Below are 20791 nucleotides of genomic sequence, written 5' to 3' on the forward strand. Positions count from 1 at the left end.
TTACACACTGATACCTATAGTAACACATACAGAGTGACTATGAGATCAAATGGTCTGGTTAAAAAGCCTTAGGGAAGCATTATGTGTCTGAGGTCTGATCTATTGTCTGGGAGGTCGGAGAGTGTTAATGCACTCTGCAAAGATTAGACTCCCTCTCTAATTGCTCCAACACTTCCTTAAAGGATTTAAACAGTCGGGAAAGGTGATGCTCCTTGTCAATTTTTGTCTTCTGACAGCCGTTGAAGTTTATCTGTCTTTCCGCGGAGACTACTAGATCACGTAAACCAGGCAATGTCAAAAGCGCAAACCCAGAATTAGGACGGAGAGCAACGACTTCTATTTACAACTTCGTAATTTCAGCTTTTAAATACCTTAAGGGCTGGGGACAGGGTTGCTTTTACATGCCGTGCCATGCCATTTACATTTGGTGATGGGAACTCCCAAAGTCCCACAAAAAGTTTAACTCGCCGAGCTTGATGAAAAGTCACCCTTTTAATTCTGAAGTGGCTCACGTTATTGTCTGCATCCCTCAGAGCACAGCTGGTGCTTCCCCACCACATCTCTGCGGCACCGAGGCACTGCGTGCAGCAGCCACTGGTGTTTTGTGTGTGTAGTACTGGTTGTTTATCTAAGTGCAGTGCTAAGTCTGAGCTACTGTGAAGCACTCTTTGCTATTTACCCCAAATTTTTCCTTTCCCTCACTAAGTCTGCTAAGGATTTGATTTCCCTTGCTTCGCAGAGCCTAAATCATGTACAAAAAAATGACTCAGAAATGTGGTAAAGCTCACGCTGGAAAGTTTTTTCTGCTGCTTAACCAGCACGTCCGCACTGACAGGTACCTGATCCCTGGCACGGGTTTTGTTAAGCACAATAGGAATTTGTCCAATGCATCAGAACCACTTTAAAGAACCAGATTTTTATTTTGCAGTCTAACTATTTGTGAATCAGCGCCAAATAGTTTTGCTGGTGGTTTAGAGGACTTACCTGTTATAATGGCTTACGTTTGCAAAGGATGCTTCTTTTGCTTGGAAAAGCACTTAAAGAGCAAGGGATGAAAAAAGGTGATTGTTACCGAGAAATGAGAAGCATGGCCCAGCCTCAGGAGAATTTGGAATATTTAATATTTCTGCAAAAAGGCCACGGTATCCTCTCGTTCACAGTAGGGTAACATTATTGTAACAGGAGTGGAATTTGACCCATCTTTTAAAAAATGTCTGTTCCTGTTTCACAGACAGATGTGAGTGTGTCCAGTTTCACTGCAGCTCACACAACATGACAAGTCCTGCGGAACAGAGAGCCATCCTGGAGCTATTTTTTTTCTGGTGGATCAGAAGCTTTTGAATTTGATAGTGTCTGTGTTTTTGCTAGTGTTGCAGCATCTAAATGTGTTGGTGTATATAATCCATTTCACACATATAGATGTATAAATATGACCTATATAAATATACATATATTTAATGGCTCTTTTTGAGACTCTGAGCAGATGACTAATACAGCTGTTCAAAGGAGAAAAGGATTTTTTCTTTTTTCTTAGGGAAAAAAATAAAAGCCCTCTTGGCTCTGAATCGGAAATTGAGGAGCAGAATTCATCAAGTGTATTCTGATCATTCTCACATGGGTAGTTCCTCCTTCCCTTCCTGCATAGCATGTTCCTTTGCACTGTTGCTATATTACATGAAATGTTTCATCTGTATATAAAAATTAAAAATTCAAACAAAAATCTGGCCCACATGAAGAACAGGCCCTTTGGGCATATGGTTCATTATGCATATTCGTTTAATTACTAAAACACTTGGGATGTCTCTACTGCCCTTGCTTTCAACTTGTAAAGTTGGATCTGTTCTGCAGCACAGAATATGTTGAACAGGCATGTGTCATAAAGGACTTCAGTTTTCTCCTACTTAAAACTATATAATGTTCTTGGCTGGATTGTTAGAATTTACTGAATATTAGTTCAACCCACTGCATCAAAACAGCAGTTCGGGATCTCTTTTCCCTTAACACCTTCTCTAACCCCAAAAAGGCAAGTTTTACAGTGGTTAGTTCAGAGTTGTGTTTAGTATTGAAGTAACGTGAAACTAAGGATTTAGATTTCAGGCACATTGCCACAAAGCGCCTAAAGTCGCACGTTGAAGCTGTATAACTTTTATTAGCTAAGAAGGGATTGCTGTGATAGTGTGACTTTAATTGATTTTCAGGGCAAACAGGTGGTGATGGTTTAGGCATCCCCTAGTCTCCTGCCATTCCCAATTTGGAGCTGCACATATAATAGCTTTATTAAAATAAACAATCTTCTGGCTTCAGTTTTACCTGAACAGCTGCCTGAAATTGCAACAGTCTTGCAACTTTTTTTTTTGTTTGTTTGGGGTTTTTTTTTTTTTAGATTGTTCTGTATTTTGGAAAGCAAGATGCTATAGGTCTGCTAGTGGAAAATCTCTATTACATAGTCATGCTGTCAATACTTAGGAAATTTTTTTTGTCACTGCTGTTGTTGCTAGCTTACAATAGTAACATATTTAGGGTATAATTACAGTGAGTCTCCCAGTCATCTTCATGTTCTTTAATGGCACAATTCTGTCAAACTGCAGATTATGAAGTGCTGAAATTGTTTGTGTGTGCTGTAATCACTCTGTTGTTCTTGGTGTCCAGTGTGTCAGGTGTGGGGAGGGCTGGGTTTGGTTACGATTATTGCTCTCCTCTTGACGGTAGGAAGTGGATCTCAGATGAAGACACCTCCTGTGCTCTGGCGTGGGGCTGTGGTGGGGAATCCCATGTATGGCATCAGGAAAGAGTGTCACCTGAAATTCTTTGCATGAAAGGATGTTGTCCTACTGCTTTATAGGTGTTTTATAGGTGTTCTTAGAATTCTGGTTTTGTGATCTGTTTGTTTTTGTTTTGGTTTTGTTGGGTTTTTTTTTGTTTTTGGTTTTTGTTTTGTTTTTTTTTTTTTAATTTAATTATTTCACTCCTTATGCTCTGCTGCAGTCTGGAATCATTTCCTTAGGACTGGAGGTTCTGGAACAGAGGGTACCAGCCAGTTTTGCAGTATTAGTGTGTACAAGCATCTACTTCTCATTTATGTGGTTTACTACAACCTGATCTTTTTGTTTTGTTTTAATGCCATAGCTGGAGACTGCCAGGGGAGTCACCTTATGTGGGATCCTCCTGCCACTGAACACAGAATTAAGTCTAATTAAACATTCTTGCTTTATTAGAGAGCTCTTTTTCCTTTACTCATTCAACTCTAATACACACTATGAATGTGAAGGAGGAAGTCATCAGTTTAAACGTATCATGTAAGCTTCCCATTTGCTACCAGTTGGAACCCAATGTTGAGAGCTCGAAGTTAAAGAACCCTTCACCAAATACTCCTTCCACTGCTGTACAATTACGTCACCATCTGACCCTCTCTGATGTTTCTCACAATGTTAACAAATATTTCTCCAGAGTAAGTGAACATTTATCAGCTCAGCTAATGATAAATTTTATCATGACCCTTTTAAGGTGTTCACCTCATCCAGAATAAATAAAATTAACCTACATTTTTGCCTCCTTTTAAATAGCACAGATATTTTTTTTCTGGCACTTTTTGGAAGAATTATTTACTATATGGCCAGGCTTTTAACTTGCATAATGCCTATCTTTCTTGCAAACAGATCACAACTTTCTGTATGAGACTAATTCCAAAACTATGACCCTGCTGATAAACAAACTAAAACATTAGAGATAAAAATGACAATTTAATTTAGCTACGATATAAAACAACTTTTTTTTTTTTTTGGCATGCCACCCTCTCTTTGTTTTAGTATCTTCCCCCATTGCCTTTGTGATAGTTACCCCTTTAGAAATAACATGCAGATTTATTCCCCTGACCCACTCCCAGCGGATTGTCCCAAAAGATAGAAAACTGTTGTAATATTTTTTTCCCTGTTTTTTCAATTTTAAGCTTTATTGCTTGAGGGTCTTAACTGTATTTTACTTGGCACAGGAAATGTAAAATATGTTAGATAAAAGCATGAGAGAAAAATTAGACCAGTCAGCAGGCTAGGAAACAGCTATTTCTTCAGTGTCTACAGCCTAAAAAGATTGGAAATCTTTAAATCTGTTGTACATACATAAATACAGAACCCAAAACTTGTGGTGTGGTAGTTGAGTTTCTTTTGATTAACCTCTTTTGGGGTTAGGGATAAAGAGAAAGTAGCAGCCACAAGCAAGCTGGGCAGAGGCACCCCGTTAGACTCGTGGTGGCTGGTAGGCTTTGGGGTTTAAGACAAAGGCACCCCCAGGCACACCCCTTTTTGTGCTGAAAATTATCACCCACACTGACCAGTTTGGCAGATAATCTTCAAATAGCTGGAATGCAACATATAAGTCTTATGTTGCATATAAACTTAACAGGTGACAAGTTCTGTCAAAAAAAACCTTGAAGCAAGCGGCTCTTCCCTGACCCCTCATTAAAGAAAGATCTCTAAGGATCTTGTTTTCAATTTTCTAGGCTGGCAAATCTCATTAATGTAACCAAAATAATCAGAATAAAGGAAAAAACTCACTTTTTAGTTCGATTTTATTTTATGATTCCAGGCATTATTATCAATCAAGAATAGATCCATTAAACAGATTAATGGCAAAAGTGATTCAGGATCAGCGTGGACATTTTTTTACTGTTTGCAGCGCTAAGCATAGCATCCCAGCCTTCCCTTGTGAAGTTACCGACGGCAGTGTCCCAGGAGGATGGTGGAGAACAGATTGTAATACTGTCAACTCTTCTGATTTCTCTGCGACTTTTGCAGAACAACATGCTTTTTCTTCAAGCGCCGTTTCTGAGACTCCTGTGATTGCACGTGAATCACAGCTTTCATTTAAAACACAAATGAGTTGCTACTTCCTAGCAGTAGCAAGGAAAATGAGATCCCCCTGAAAAGTCTAAAGCACAGTGGTAAAAAGGGCCCTAACACACATTGGCTTGAACAGTACAAGATTTGTCATGTATTCGTTAGGGATTTATTTGTTGTTTTATGTCTGATTTTGCTGGGAGTGGAAACGGTGGGGGATTTTTTCTTTTCTTTTTGAATGTTGCAACTGGTGTTAGAATTGTGACCGTGGTGACAACAGTTCCTATCCTTTGAAGACTTTATTCTGTCACTCCTTTTCCTTGTTGCACCCTCACAGGTAATGTAAATTGTCAAGCACGAGGTGGGTACCTTGTGTTCCTCCCCTCACCCCTCAACCTCATCCTGGGACACTTTCTCAGCAAGCTGCAGCTGGGACTAGCAGAGATGGGACACGCGGTACTACAGCAGGGCATGGCTTTGCCGCGGTGTCATTTAGCCTACGCAGACATCTGAAGTGGGCAGACATGGCCACATTGTTTCTGTTACCCAAAACATCTGCAAAAGAATCAGGTCTACATGGCAGCAAATTCTACAAGCATATCCTTTATTCCTACTTCTCAGTTCTGTGCAGTCACACATGTAATACAGGCTGAGTTATTCTGGGTCACAATTTGATGTTTAGGTTTGGCTTTGGGGTGTTTAGGTGGATTTTTGTGTATGTCCACCTTTGTTTTTAGATTCCAATTGCATTTGCACTTGGAACAGAGAGCTCATGTGGAAGAACTAAGCTTTTTACTTGTGGTACGCCCTTAAAAAATTAGTAAGTCGTACGCTATGTGTGGAGCAACGCAGAGATAATTTGTAATGTGGCATAAATATTTAAAGACCTCTGTTCCTTCAGGTCATTTTTGATTTTGGTCATCAGTGTTCAATACAACGCACGATTCCTGCTACCGTTGAGATGCTGTGTTCTTTTGCTGGGGACACAAAAAGCAAACTGAATCTAAAGTAAATAGGTTTCTTCTGACAGTGTTGGTTTATTTAAGTGTAATTTCTCTTCCTGCCACATTTTCTGTTATTGCATTGCAATGAGGGAGCGACTCTGCTCAGAACCGACCCCTCCTTAAGCTCCAGCTTAGTGGCTATGAAGTGGCATAGGAGCACTCTTAGCTGGCCATGGCACGGTGGGAGAGCATCACAGGGATGCGGGAAGGAGAGGGTTAGTAACAGCAATTCTGGAATGCATCTTTGGAAGAGGACCTGTTCTTAAAAAAAAGAAAAAAAAAAGGTCTTTGGGAGAGGACCTTTAGTGGGAAATACATACTACTTGACTGCCTCAACCTTTATTTGCTGTGCCCTAAGGTGGAGCTATTTTCCATAATTGTTATTCTTCTTTTTTTTTTTAATATTGTCACTAGTCCAATGCACAAGCCAGCCCGTGAGCACAAGCCTTATTGCTGCACTCACATCAGGCTGAGCCCACACTGCATACCCTGGTTTTTGTTAGCATGGGCTCAGTGCCACAGCGTTGATGCATCCGTATTGCCTGTATCTGGAAGAGATACTTCTGTATATACAGATATGTATACACATATGCACAAATGTACTGCTCAGTGCAAGTGTGCTCATTCATTCCTCTTTTACTCTCCCTTTCTAAGGGCAGGAATAAGTATCTGTCAGAAATAATTCGTTGTCGACAGGCTTATTGCCTCCAAGGGATTCGAGTGCCCTTTTGGGGAGCCAGTATCTTACATTATTGGCTAATATCCTGAATTTTGTTTGGGGCAAAGGGACTGAAAGCTTAAAAAAAATAATGCTAGAGAGTTTTTTCCTGAACATTTAGCTGCAGAAACTTCTGCCTTTTTATAGAGTCCATTTACACATACACAGCACCTTGAGAATACATAATCCAGAGATAAGTTAAAAATCTGTAATTCTTCTCCCCTGTAAATAAAGGGAAGCATGTCTTTGTGTCTCAAATCAAAACCAGCGTTTTGGTTTATCACAAAACATAACTTGGACATTCACAACAAGATCAGCTCAAGTTTTTCTCCTGGCTTGGTGAATTGCACAGACCGTGTTTATAAATTGCAAGGAAACTTTTGACAAAGCTGTTAGTAGTTTAGAGTTCAGTTAAATTGTGTGTGGTTTTGAAACTTGGAGTTTCAAATAATATTTTTCACAGCTCTGCTGATGAGGCATTTCATTAGCATTGGAGCCTATGCTGGCTGAGAAAATAACCTTTTACCATAGGTTCCTTGCGTGCATTTAATCTCCTTTCACTTTTATTTTTTCCATCTGATGGAATGTGTCCCTCTCCTTCTCCCATCACTGTTGTTTTCCAGGAGTATTGTCACACAACACAGCATCTTTTACTTCTCCACAAAGACTCTCCAGATCAAAAACAGCCTGGTTTTTAGAGTTAAAAAAATGAAATTACTGTGTAGAAAAACTACGCAGAAAATCCTACCTAACGCTAGGTTTCTAAACTCCTTCTGTCCCATGACTGTGGGTTTGCTGGTGACAAATGTTTTATGGGCATACTTTAGTAGACACCCGTCTAAAATCTGTTCTTAATAGTCAGATCCTAAATTGGAACCAGAGGGGCAGAAAAACCAGATTTGAAACGTGTTTCTAAGGGTTTGTTTTTACTTTCAGTTGAGACTGCCTTCTCTCATCTTTTGTACTGCTGTCAAAAGGGCCACTCTCATGGTTGTTCAAACTCCATGCTTCTTGACAGGAACAGTTGGACCCCTCTTCAATGATTTTCAGATGAAACGGCTTCCAAACCTCCAGAGCTTTAACTTGTAGTTATTAGGCCCTTTGAAATAGCAACACATTAATCAGTTGAAATCAAGTGGTCCTTTCTCCAAGACTGTGATATTGCTGTTCTCTTCTAGGTAGAACTCTAGTCTAAATATTAATTTCAAGAGCTCTTTTTCTTTTGTTTCCTCCAGATAAGTCTATCCTATTTCAGTTTCTATTTTGATAATTGTTTTATAATGCTGGAACTGAAGTTGCTCTGTTCCATAATAGGCTTTTATATTCTCAGATTGCATTAGAAGAAGTAATGCAGAAAGCTAGTTCCACTTGTTTGGCTTTTATTTTAGAAAGTGGCTACTGTCCTCTTAACTTCCCCCAGGCACAGTATGAAGCCCAGCAGAAAAGGTATCAATGGTGCAGTGGATTATGTCTGACAGGACTTGGTCTGACGATGGTGTGAAACATGGAAAAAAGTATGGTTTGTTAAAATGGGATCATTTGAAATAGGGGCTTGGTTCCTGTCCCTGGCTTCTGTGATACTGAGCAAGTGTTCTGAACCTGGTAGTGACTTCCCTTACCAGTCTATGGGATTCCCTTACCAGTCTATGGGATTCCCTTACCAGACTAGGGATTGCAAGAAATCAAGATCTTTTTCCTTGCAATAGCCGTTCTATACGTCAGCAGCTGAACTGGTCTTGAGTTTTGGCAAAAAGTATTGCTAGGAAAATAATTTAGGGAGGATAATGCAGGAGCTTGTCCCAGGCACAAGGTATTGCTGGGGAGAAAATAAGAACATGCATGATTGAGAACCTTGTAATTGGAGGAGTGGGCGTCTGTGTCACAGGGCTGCTGGTGCTGTAGTCAGTGTCGGGGAGCTGCAGAAGAGTTGATAAAATAGGACATGGACCTGTTTGGGAACTGCTCTGAAAACTGATGCTGCAGAACTACTCAAAAGGCTGTTAGAATGCAGAAATGTTTCTATTTGCTTTATAAACACCCTCTGAACTTTTATTATGTACTGCATGTTCACAGCAACCATTTCCCGTACCTCCGAGACTAAATGATTTCTGAATAGCTGAATCAATTTGTCTTGTGTCTGCGTTGTGTCACAGTAATGAAAGTTCCCTTTACTGCAGCGGGAGCTGTAAAGCAACTCTTCTTGAAGGAGATGTGGGAGCTCTATCAAAGCATCGCTGTCTGAGTTATAACTCAGCAACTGATTAACCAGTCGGCATTAGAAAGGAAGCGGCAACATGCCTCAGCTATCAATTGAGACTACAGTGAGATTTTGTAATTAAGTTTTAAGTTTTATTTAAGGTCTGAAACTTAATAATACACAGAATGTACTGTTGGATCTAAAATCACCAAGGTCTTGATTTTGTATCTTGCCTAAATGACCTGTGATTGCAAGGTTGTATTATACTTGCAACTGAGCAGAGTGGTGTTCGTACAGGATGGTGACAGATGCACTAAAATTGGTTCAAGTCCTGCAACTGAATGAATAGAGGTTCTTCAAGAGCTTCATTGACTCCTGTAGGACTTTGCCTAGCTGACGGCTGGTGGAGTCTTTTTGCTGCGTTAAGAGAAGACTGAGTTTGCAAATACGCCAGGGCGATGATGAAAATGCAACCTCCTCCGACAGGCTGAAGCAAGTGTTTTGAATTAATACCTGGCAATATGAATTTCCATGAAGGAGTTTACATAAGGATCAGATCTGTATTTATATGTGTGTGTGTGTGTTTTTATCTGTCTCTGTGTACCTGAGATGGATACCTGTATAGGTATGTACAGTAACAGGTCCACGTTAGAGTGACATTTGAGGCAGGACAGGAGCTGGTATCACCTTCGCTTTGTCTTACAAAGCAAGCAGAGATTCATCCAAGTGAGTTGGAACAGCTTCAGAGGAACTTGTTCAGGTTTGAACTTTTCATTTGTGGAAGACACTTTAGCTTGGAATACCAGTTTTTGAAGTCTTTATTAACTAAAGCCATGCAAGACTCCTGTAAGGCAGATCAAGTACTGTGCCTTCTTGGCCAGGGCTCGTGCATTTCTGTTGCCTTGCTTACATACGAAATGTGGCTGTTGGAATCATTATCACTTCGAATTTTTTAGTATGTTGAAAAGCAGGATCAAAAAGAAGATATAATCAAAACCAAATCCTATTCTACGTTCCTATGCTGCAAATCAATAGTATGGGGATATTTTGCCTGGTTGTCAGCCCATTTTATAAATTAATATATCTCAAAGTTCATTTTACTGGCCTACAAATGCCAAGAACAGGATGACAGTCTTAATTCCTCGCATAGCAACAGCTAACATAAAATCAGGTTCACTCCAGAAAATGCAACTGCTGTTTGGGCAAGGTTACGGATACATCGTTACTTGGGTTATGCTTGGCCCCTGGTAGATATTAACCGGCCATTTGTCTGATGTCAGACAAGTCTTTTTGTTTAAAAGTTACAACAGCTGCTGTTTTTTAGAGGTATAAATTCTCACCCCGCTGAATGCAGTGGGAAGTGCTTCTTTGGTGCAGTGTGGTTAGACTTTCAGGTCCATAACACAAAATCCATTGCCATAAATATCCCATTCTGCAAGTGCCAGCATTGTCTTTATATGTAGTACCTGACAGGCCAAGGATGAAGGGAGGTGGAGATTTAGCTTTCTTATCACCCTTAGAATTTTCACTTCATTGCAGTTTGGGACACATTCACTGGATCTGACTCATTTTCACGTACCAGTATTATTCTAAAACCATGATTTTTGTTTCTGATCATTCCGGGTTCCTTTGGGGGAAGAAGAATCAGATAAATGTGTTTGTGCCTTGTCTTTAAAGCAGATTGTTTAAAATAGCTTCAAATTACTACCAGCATTAGGCAGTACTTCTGGAAACACTGTGTATGAGTAGAAAAGGAAATGGGTTCACAACATCCATTTTATGGCAGTTCTGGATTTAGTTTATTGACTTTGTATTGCCAGCCACTCCAAGTTTGCAGTCCATTCATGTTATCGTTGGTACTTGTAAGATAGGATTACAGTTTATCATGGTATCATTTAAAAAAAAAAAATAATCCTAAGTGCTTTTTAAATATCCATTGTGTTAGTTATGTGTTTTGCTGATCCAGTTTGCAGAACAGAACTTCAAAATTTGGCTTCTGGTTTTGCTGTTAATGGATACCACTCCAAATGCACAAGCTCCTGCCATTTCTGGGCAGAGAGACTCCAAGCAACCAGTGAAATCAGAATATGCTGTGCTGAAAAATGGCAAAGAGTATGAGAATGGAGACTAGGCTTACTGGATCCTTTTCCAAAATAATATATCACATGCAAACTAGAGCCTTGCCTCCGGGAAGGGTATGGTCCTTTATCTGTGCTGCCGTGACAAGAATATAGGTGGATTGATGGTGAAGATGCATTGCTGATCATCCCCTGTGGAGTGACGAGGGAGCTGGATGGCTCCTGTTGCACAAAAGAAACTCTCCTCTTGTGAAAAAAAAAAAACCCTGGCAATTAGGGTTTGATGAAGTGGAACAGGTTTACCTCTGTAAGTGGGTCTGTTATGCACCAGCACTAAGGACAAAAGGTTTTCAGGCTTGAGGAGATCCCAGAAAGGAGCAGATAAAGCCTTCGGACTAACCTTCTGTTCATGGCCTTGTACTTCCCCGTGCACAGGGGAGGAGAAGCTAACAAATGGCAGCCTAATGGACTCAAGCAGAATAAAAAGAGAGCATGCTTTGCAAGCAGACTTTCTTTGCCAGAATAATAATATGAATGAAGTTAACAGAGACTCAAGGATGAATGTGCATAGGGATAATGACTGAAAGGCTTTCTTATGTCTTTCTTTTTAAATGCTTGTATGTATTCCCTCCTGCTGCTTTATTTCTCCCAGGTATTCGTGGTCACCGTCTGGAGCGTGGAACTGTACATGGTGCCCCTGGCTCTGCTGGTGCTCTTTGCCTACAACTTCTCCCTTGTTGCAACTGGGAAGGTCAACAACACCCAAGATGCCCAGGCAAGTAAAGTGGCAGTAACGTTTCTTGCAGCCCCAGCTTGAATTTGCCCTTGAGCAAAATTTGGTGCATTTTAGTGGTATTAAGCTAGTTGTGTAGCTAAACAGCATTTTTATTTCAAAGTTACTGAAAATAAACCCCGACTCTCTCACTTTCCGTGATTGAACTCAAGCAATAAACCATTCAGAGTAGTAGGAGAGGATGACAAGAGTATGTAGGAGGGGGATTTCACTTACTAAATAACTACAGACGTTAAGTTGAATTAAGAAAGACTTACAAAGCAACAAGTTCCTAAACCCCATGCCCCTACTGCCCTTACACTTGCATCACACTGATGAGTCATGATTCACAGAAGAGGAAGGTCAATAGAAGTTGTTTTTAAACCTTGTCCTGTGATCTGAGACTTCAAGAAACCCTTATTCCTCCTCCCCACCCCCCACCTTTTAAATGACAGATGCATTTTTTCCCCAGAAACTTAGCCTTCAGTTTTTTAACTTCATCTGAGAGAAAAAATGATTTAAATACAAAAATACTTAGAACATGTGGTGAAGTGCTACTGTGCAAATGCTGCTTGATGTTAACCAGTAATTGCAGTTAGAAAAGAGAGTAAATTCATAGATGTCCATAATATTCTGTATTTTAAATGTGTAATACATACAGCAGTGAAATACAGGCTGAATTATAGCTTCCTTCTAACTTTTGATAGAAAGATGATTGACATTTTTACTCATGAAGAATATCTTTTCCCAAATGAATCAAATGGATTTTATACAAAGAAATAATATCCTAGAATTAGAAAGGTCAATAGCAGGTTTATTAGTTTTTGCAAGAAGAAGTTGCTCCTAGTTCAGTTTTCATCAATTCCCAAGTGGAAAGATTGTTAGAAAATATGGGAAGTTGCATTATCCAGACCAGAACATAGACTTGATATGAGAACATGGTAAAAGAAATGCTTTCCTCTGGTTTCAGCCAAGTCCAGAATAATGTAGAAGACATTGTGTGTCTTCAGTGACTGTTTCATCAGTGAAATGAGAACTTCCCATGTGGGAGAATCCCAGGCAAACGGATGTTTTGGTTTTAATACAAAACACTATACAAAATAGTAGTAACTTACCCAGGAAAAAACTACAGAAGGAATACCTTCCAGCACCCATCAGTCATCCTGTGGTGAGCTTGTTGCACGTTCAGGTGAGGAGAGTCTCACAAAGGTCAGCTAAACCGAGCAGTACATCATTTAGACGGAAGCTACATTAAGGCTATATCTGAAAGTACAGGTTAATTGTAGTAATACTGAAGAAAGGTGAATCAGAAAGATGGCCCTGTTCCTGTCTCAGATCCTGCAAGCCACACGATGCTGTGAAATTCAAGGGTGCATTTTGCATAAGCAGAGTTACACATCTGCCTAAGTTCTTTGCAGGAGTGCGATCATATGGAACAAGTAGTCAAAGTGCCTTTAATATTACCTGATTTCTTTTTTATGTGTGTCTATGATTCTAACCATCTGCAGGTCAAAAATAGACAGTCAGGTGCTACCCTTAGTCACATGTGTCCTGCAGATGAGAAAAGGTTTTCTTCAAAATAGTAATGCTTTTTGCACAATGATTTATTTATTTTTTGCTTCTTCAGACGTTGGCTGCATGGGCCCTACCTTTGTTTTTTGTGAGCCGGCATGCACATTTCATGTATATAGAGGAATGCATGCAACAGCCTGCAAAAGTAGACCTCAAATGTTCTCTGTTTCCTGGGCTATACAATGGGAACAATAGTATTAACCTTGCACGTATGATCCAGTTGCCAGGAGGCTAAAATTGTGAATATTGGTAAAATGGTTTATGTTTTACATATGAGGAGCTTGTACAGAAATGTTAACAGTCTTCAGTGTTAATTCCGCTGCCTGGGGTATTCCAGAGAGTCAAAGAGTAAATGTGGGTATCTGAGCTCTCAGTACCTTCTGCATGCTAGGTGCAATGGCTTTTCACTGCTTTTTTTGGGGGAGGGGGAGAAAAAACCCCACAAACAAACCCATACCACCGAACCCCTCCAAAAAAACCCCAAATTCAAAACATCTATTGTGATTCTTCACATTCTTTGCATGTTTGCTGTACGTAAACCTGTAGTGCGCCAATTCAAATGTACCTACTAAATAACCAAGAATAACTCAGAGGACCCTGTTAAAAGCTCAGCTTACTGCATACCTGAACTGAAAGCCAAGTGCTCCTCGTTTCAAGCCTTAGCGCCTAGTCTTTTGTTTTCTCCCCTACCTGTCAGCACAGAAGTTAAAGGGAGGAAATAATGCTGCATGGAAACCTGACTGTGATTTGTGAGGTTGATTATGTTCATACTAATGTATTTTCTAAAGTCTAATGTTTTAGTAATGGCTCTAAAGGGAGGGAGCAGTCATTGTAGTAGTGAGGATGGAACAAGTTGAGTATAGAGTCCTCAGCCTTGACATACCGGCTGGTTCATTTGTCAGACTAAGAACAAAGTTGTTTACAGACAGTAAAAGTCAGCAATGAATCTGAAAGCCTGTTGCCTTCAAACTACTGGACACAGCCACTAATGCTTTATTTAGACTTTAAAATTTGTATAGGGTATTGCGTGCTTTGTTCAAGATATCACACACACACACAAAAAAAAAAAGTCCTTGAATACAAAACGTTATTTCTGAAAGGTGAAAGTGGTGGGTTTTTTTGATGACTTGCAATAGAAGTGGGAGAAAACTATGCAATGAAATGTTGTAGGAGTATCATAAGCTTTTTGAACACTGCCTGTCACTGGAAAAAAAACACACAAACAAGTAGTGTTTTGTAACATAGACGTCTGCTTTTTCAGGAACTTATGGGCTTGGATGAAGATGAGGATGAAGATGATAAGGTAAGCATCTCTCAAGACTGTGTTAGCTAGAATCAGAAGGAATGTGGGAGAGCACAAACCCACCATCCTACCTCTGTGAGATCTTCATTGATTATCTGTATTAACTGGGAGACCAGTTGTTACCAGTTTACTGGTTGACAGATTTGAAAGTAAGGAGAGATTGGAAGATTGGTTTGTGTAACATTCCATAGTGGCGCTACCTGCGCGAGACCTCTGCACGCTGCTTGCATCAGAGCAGTCTCGTCTGTGCTTGAAATCGTAACAGGCACATGTTCATGTATGTGCACTTACAGAGTGAGTATGGGTGGACAGGGTGCAAAGACAAGCATGAGCCTGTAAAATTCTCCATCGCTTCCATTCTGAGTGTGAAATGGCATTCTATACTAATGGCTTTCCCCAAACGATGTGGCATTTCCATTTCTGTTGGCCAGAATTGGTACGATTCGTGGAGGACTTGTTAGAACTTTCTCAACATTTCTTTCAGAGGCTGGGAAAAAAAACAACGTTTTAGTTCATCGGCTGAAATGTAGAAAGAATTGGAATTGGCAAGGTCTGTTTTTTATTTTATTGGAGCGTACTTACTCATTCTACTCACTATGAAAAATTCATTGGATTTTTTTTTTTCAAGTTTATCAAACCACAGTGACAAATGATAAAAGGATTAGAGGGCATGACATACGAAGAAAGATTAAGAGAACTTAATGTATACAGCTTGAAAAAACATAAGTAAGTGAAGGAGGATCTGATAATCTATAAATACTTTAAAGCTAAAAGGTGAGGAATTATTTAACGAGCAACAGCATGCAAAGGAACATTAGCTGTTAGGAAGAAAATGTTCAGAAGGCGATGTGAAACTTTCAAATTGCATACTAAGTTAATAAGATTCTTCTTGAATATTCTATGTTTTAAGAGTGTTACAGTGAAATTGTTGATCATTGAGAAGTAAATCAATACCACAGTCAGCAAGCGCACCTTAACTCTTCTCAGTCACAGACACTAGAATTGAAGCTGGGCAGACTAATTCATGGGAATAGTTATTTAAATTTAACCTGCTCTTCTGTGGTGGTTATATTTTAGTGAGCAACCAGAAATTCATTAAAGTTATAAAGTGAACTTTGGACAATTTAGTTGAATTACAGGTTTCTTGCAACACACAGTAATTGCTTAAATGTTCTCATTTATAATTCACCCTTTACATCGTAAAATTGGTCAGCTAAATGAACCAATATCTGGAACTCATCAGAAGTTGGTAAATGAAAGCTGCATCTTTTTCAAAGGAGTACTGTGTATCTCTGAAAGGCTATAATTTCTATTTTGTGGGTACCCAAAGCTAGACACCTGTGAGTATTGACCCTACATCTTATTTGTGTGATGCCCAGAGATGTAACTTATTCATTGGAACCAACTGCATTTACTTTCTCCTTTTTTAGTATTCCTCTTTTTCATTTGCAAGTGCTGAGGTAGGGGGGAAAAAAAGTAAAAAAGGTATTAAGTAGGTATTTAATCCTCTGTTTTGTGTGCAGTGCCACAGGTTCATTGCTGCAGAGCCAAAATATTCTAGGTTACCTTTACATTTGATTTAACTCCAGTGACTTTGGTTCTCTGTGTAAATACAGTTGGGTCACTTAAATATGGAAGTAAGCACTTTGCATTTTTGCTCCCCCCTCAACAACTTCACTGCCGTTTCCTTTCTTGGTTTCTTTCAATGACATATGAAGGTTTGGGAAAACTCCTGAGAGTCAGTGTTGAGCTGCTGATGATTTGGCCGTATAATTTTGTAATCAGTGTTGCCTCTATCTCCATTCCATGCGTGCACAGTGACTCTGAAGTAAAGAGCTGGTGGCGCTGGCTAAAGTTACTCACAGACACCTCCAGCAGGCTTTCTCATCAAGATAGCACTATATCCCAACATTACAGCGGTAATAATGCCTAACTTTTATTAATTGATATGCTAGTGTTATGGGTATACGGAATTCTGACACAGAATTACCAGGAGGGGGAATTGCCAGTCGCTCCGTGTGTCCCACGTCCAGTGCTGTACAGCATTGCCTTGATGTCCCTGTCCTGTCCGGGCTGTGTCCCCTTTGCATCGTTGGTGGGACGGACCATGCTTGCCCTCTGACAAGTTGCATTTTTAAGTGCGTTAGGTTTATTCTAAGTGACTTCCAAGTCTGAGGGTGGCCAATGCTCTCTAGGGAGTGTAAGAAAAATGTAGTCTTACGACATTATCTCATGACAATGTCAACATTTAAACAGACAACTATACTTTCAGAAGTCTGTGTATTTTTTTTCTTTTTCCTCCCTAATACAAGACCTCCTAAAGTTGAAATCTGCTAGTTGGGTTGTGCTATACAGGGTCACTGTTTCTGTTTCCTATCATCGTGCTGTATCAAAATACTCACACACATAGCCTTTCTGGGTTCTGCTGCATGTTAGACATAACAGACCATGCTTCTGGGAACTGTAACACACCCTCTAAGAGATGAACTGTTTACAAATTATAAATACATAGACACTTAGTTCAGAAACCCAAGAGCAGATTAACTCCCTCCACCTAAACTATCTGTCTTAGATGACAGGGCTTAATTGCCAGCTCCCCCTTTCTTTCCCCCCCCCGCCCTCTGCAGATACCAGCATGGAGGACTGTAGAAGATAAGAGACCTCTGTCCCTTTGGCACAAGCTGTTCGGTGGATGAATGCCTTCTCGGATTTGTGCCATCTTGGACACTGAGCTCAGGCTGCATCGTGTCAGCTCTGGGGTCTGTCAGGCTGTCTGAATAAGGATTGTTTTAAAATTGCGTCACTGCAGCATCTTTTGCCTGGCAGTAGAAAGGTATAGACAAGTCCTGTGCGGCTCAATGTAAGTTGTCAGATTGTTGACCATTTCTATTTATTTTAGGGTGTTTTTTTTTTTCTTTTCATTTTTGACAATGTCTGTAGAGCTTCAAGAGTAGACGGTTACCCTGTTGAATGAGTGTGTCATAGCGCCCGACTGGAAAGAGTCTTGGAATCTTCTCATGATCTTAAGTTGTCTGGATAAAAGTTTGCATCTCCTCCAAAACAGACAAAACTTAAATTACTACTATTTCCAAGTCTGGTAACTGATTCAAAAGAAAATCAGAGACAAAAGTAAATCAACAACAATTCCTGGTTTTATATTTGGTTTTGTTTTTGTTTTTTTTTTTTTTCTTGGAGGGTTTCTATCCACTGGTGAGCCGAGATAGCTCTGCTTGGCTAGTGCGATGTCGTAGGGGAGGATCGGATGACACTGTGGCTTTCAGCCAAGTTATTTGGCAACTTCCAAGAAATGTTTAGTGTCTCATGTATTGGAAAAAAGAAGAGTGGGAAAAAGTCCCCAAAGAAGAAAAATCCAGTGTTTCTAATGTAGGAAATTCTCTGTCAAAAATAGGTACCAAAAATATACAAAGTTTTATGAACACAGTTCAAAAAGACTCCAGCCGAACAAATTAAAGTCAAATTCATCCAGTAGCAAACAGCTGACATTTTCCATTTGAGTTAGATTCAGCATGTGGAAACCTTCCATATGGATCTTATTTGTACGGGTGGATTACGATGAAAATTGCATTAATTTTCTCCACAGTAAAGGTCAGTAATTGAAACATGAACCAAGAGTCTATTGTGTAAGATGCTATATCCCCATACTTAGGAAAGGTCATATGAGACAATATCATTTCATTGTTTTCTTCCTTGGAAGTATAAATAATTTCATTAGTTTTTCTTTTTCTCTTCAATACAACAATTGCAATATAATATTTCAACATCTCCCATTAAGATTGCTGAAGAGAAATGATGGTTGAGACTTGAAAATACCCTGTGATACATATGGTATGATCAGACTAGCAAGGAGCACCCACCTTCTCCACAACATGACGGGCAAGACTGTGTCCTAAAACCCCCACAAGGTGTGTGTTTCTATAGGTGTGGACTCCCTTGAATTTCTGTTTGTTCTTCTTTTGGCTCTTTGTGGCTTTTCTCTTAGTGCTTCCCAATGAGTCTATACACAGACCATGAATACATGTTAGTGATGGAGAAACCTGAGGGACAGATTCTGCTACTTGCCTGAGCTATGCTCAGTGCAAAGCTGGAGGATGGGACGCTTCTAAGCACACGTAATTGTCTGGTCTTGCAACCGTCTTGACTAGGATGTAATACAAGTTTCCAGGTATCGCTTCTGTAAGTTTTCTCCAAGCTTCTTATTAACCTAATCAACTTCTGGTTAAGACAAAGTACAGGGGTTGCCTTGGTTGTGCTTTGCTCTTTGCTTGGGAGCCTCCCATGTATGAGAAACTGGAAGATAAATGGTCTGCTGTTTTTTTCTTATTTACACTGCATCGTTGTTTAGGACTGCTCTTACCCATAGGCATCCCTTATTGCTTATGGTACGATTGGTACAATCCTTGTCTCGACATCATGACCCGTAGGTTTAGGAGTGATGGTAGAGAGGAGCCGAGAGGAGGGACTCACAGAGGACTTTTAAATGTCCTCGGGACTGTGGTATGGCTCTCCTCATATTAAACCGTAACAGCCCTATGGCAGTCTAAAGCTCTCCCTCTTGCCCCTGGGGGTGGGTAAGGCAACTCTGTAACTTCGCTGAGTCTCTGGGAGATGTATTGAATAGCGCTAGGCAGGTCACTGGACTGAGCACATTAACATCAGAGTTCTTGTCCGTTAAATTGCAACTATTTAAAATGTATTTAGAATTGGCCAGATGTATGAATGGGTCTGTCTTTTTCCTGTACCCCAAATTGCTAAAGATCATTGCTTACATTACAGGTGATGATCCAGTAGTTTAAGTTTAATCACGTATGATTGTTCTTAGGTCTCATGTATTTCCAGGCGAAAGCACTTATTTGAGCAAAGTTGTTTTCTTTCTCCTTCCTCTTTTTAAATCAAAGATGACTGATGACTTTTATCTCCATTCAGGCTTCTTTCTTTTTGCTTCTTATGCACATGTTCCTCACCTGAATGGTGTTTTATTCTGTTGTGACTACCAGTATTGCTCTAAAACTTGTAGCAATACCACCAGATGTTGCGTTACTTTACATGTCTATGAAAATTACAGAAAATGCCTCTTAAACCCCCAGCATTTTGCAACAGTTATGACCTAAGCCTCTCCATATAAAATTTTTCTTGGATTGGGCTTAGGGGACTTTTGCTGGTCCTCTGTGCACAGATGAAATTCGTCTAATGTAAGTGAAGAAAGTGTAAGTCTTACTGAACAAGGCGTGAAGCGGTCATCTTCTGTCTTTTAGCCAGTGTTCCCCCAGCCTTAGCTGTAGGCTGATGTGCCATTGCTTTTAAAATGTGTCCCTTGTAAGGCCGATGGCGCTCTCCTTCACATGAATCTGGAGTGATTCTATTGGCTCTGGTGGAATTATTCCAGATTTCACACCTTTTTAACTGAGAGCATAAATTGACCTGTATGTGTTGCATTTCCTCTATTTGGTAATTATTTCAAGTACACTCAGTTTTGCTAAATTTCCGCAGCCAGGCAGGCACGTTTGCAGCATGGTGTTAATAAACAAAAAGATCCTGTGATGCACAGTTTCAGGACTGCACGAGGCAATTGCTCAGAGTTTGGCAGCCGTTCTCTCCGGGTACCCATCCTCCTGGAAGTGCGGAGAAGCTCTCCTTGACATGCAGCAGACACTGCAGTGCAGGACAAGGCAGTGACTCAGCAAGGCAGATTGCTGGGTTTGTTTCAGCTGCCTTTGGCTCCCACCAAAGGCGGGATCCAGTTCAAGGTTGCTGTGGTGACTATTTTCAAAGCTCTGCCTGGAATTCATTTTAGCTACCAAGAGACTGTCTGTCACTCCATGGCTACCACCTCCCACAAGAGCTTCGTTCTGCTGTTAGACTGAAGCTGTTAGTGAACTGTTCCCTGCAAACAATAAAGGCGAGTGGTCTGCTGTTTATACCCAATAAAATCTTTTTTGGTTTCAGAAGTTCTTCATCTATGAGCGTTTTGGCCTTAAGATGTTGCTTGGCACAGGTTTTGCTGGACACCGGTAAGGTCAGAGTTTGGTGGTCTAGCACAAAGCAAGTTGCAAGTTAAATCCAAGTTTGGCGAAGTCTGCTTTTCTCTAAATAACTACGGCATGTCTTTTTTTTTAAAAAAAAAAAAAAAAAAACAAAACACAAAAACAAAACCAAAAAAAACCCACAACAAAACCCCACCAGAATAATAGTGGAGCAAAAAGGCACACATGCCTGAGCTTTTTTTCCTTCCTTTCCCCTTTCCATCAATCTTGTTTTTGCTAGTACACTGGGGAATTTATATCTGGTACATGGGAG

General features: G+C 40.1%; 1 protein-coding gene across 7 annotated transcripts in view; it reads left to right on the plus strand.

The window, feature by feature from the left end:
- MCTP2 (multiple C2 and transmembrane domain containing 2) overlaps positions 1–20791 on the plus strand; it is a 127784-nt gene that overhangs the window by 92513 nt on the left and 14480 nt on the right. For all 7 annotated transcript variants that reach the window (XM_056347082.1, XM_056347079.1, XM_056347080.1 and 4 more), the window contains 2 exons: positions 11482–11604; positions 14435–14476. In XM_056347082.1, the coding sequence (XP_056203057.1) occupies positions 11482–11604; positions 14435–14476 (165 nt within the window). The remainder of the gene's footprint in view (positions 1–11481; positions 11605–14434; positions 14477–20791) is intronic.

This window comes from Falco biarmicus, chromosome 7 (genome assembly GCF_023638135.1).
Source record: "Falco biarmicus isolate bFalBia1 chromosome 7, bFalBia1.pri, whole genome shotgun sequence".
NCBI classification, from domain to species: Eukaryota; Metazoa; Chordata; class Aves; order Falconiformes; family Falconidae; genus Falco; species Falco biarmicus.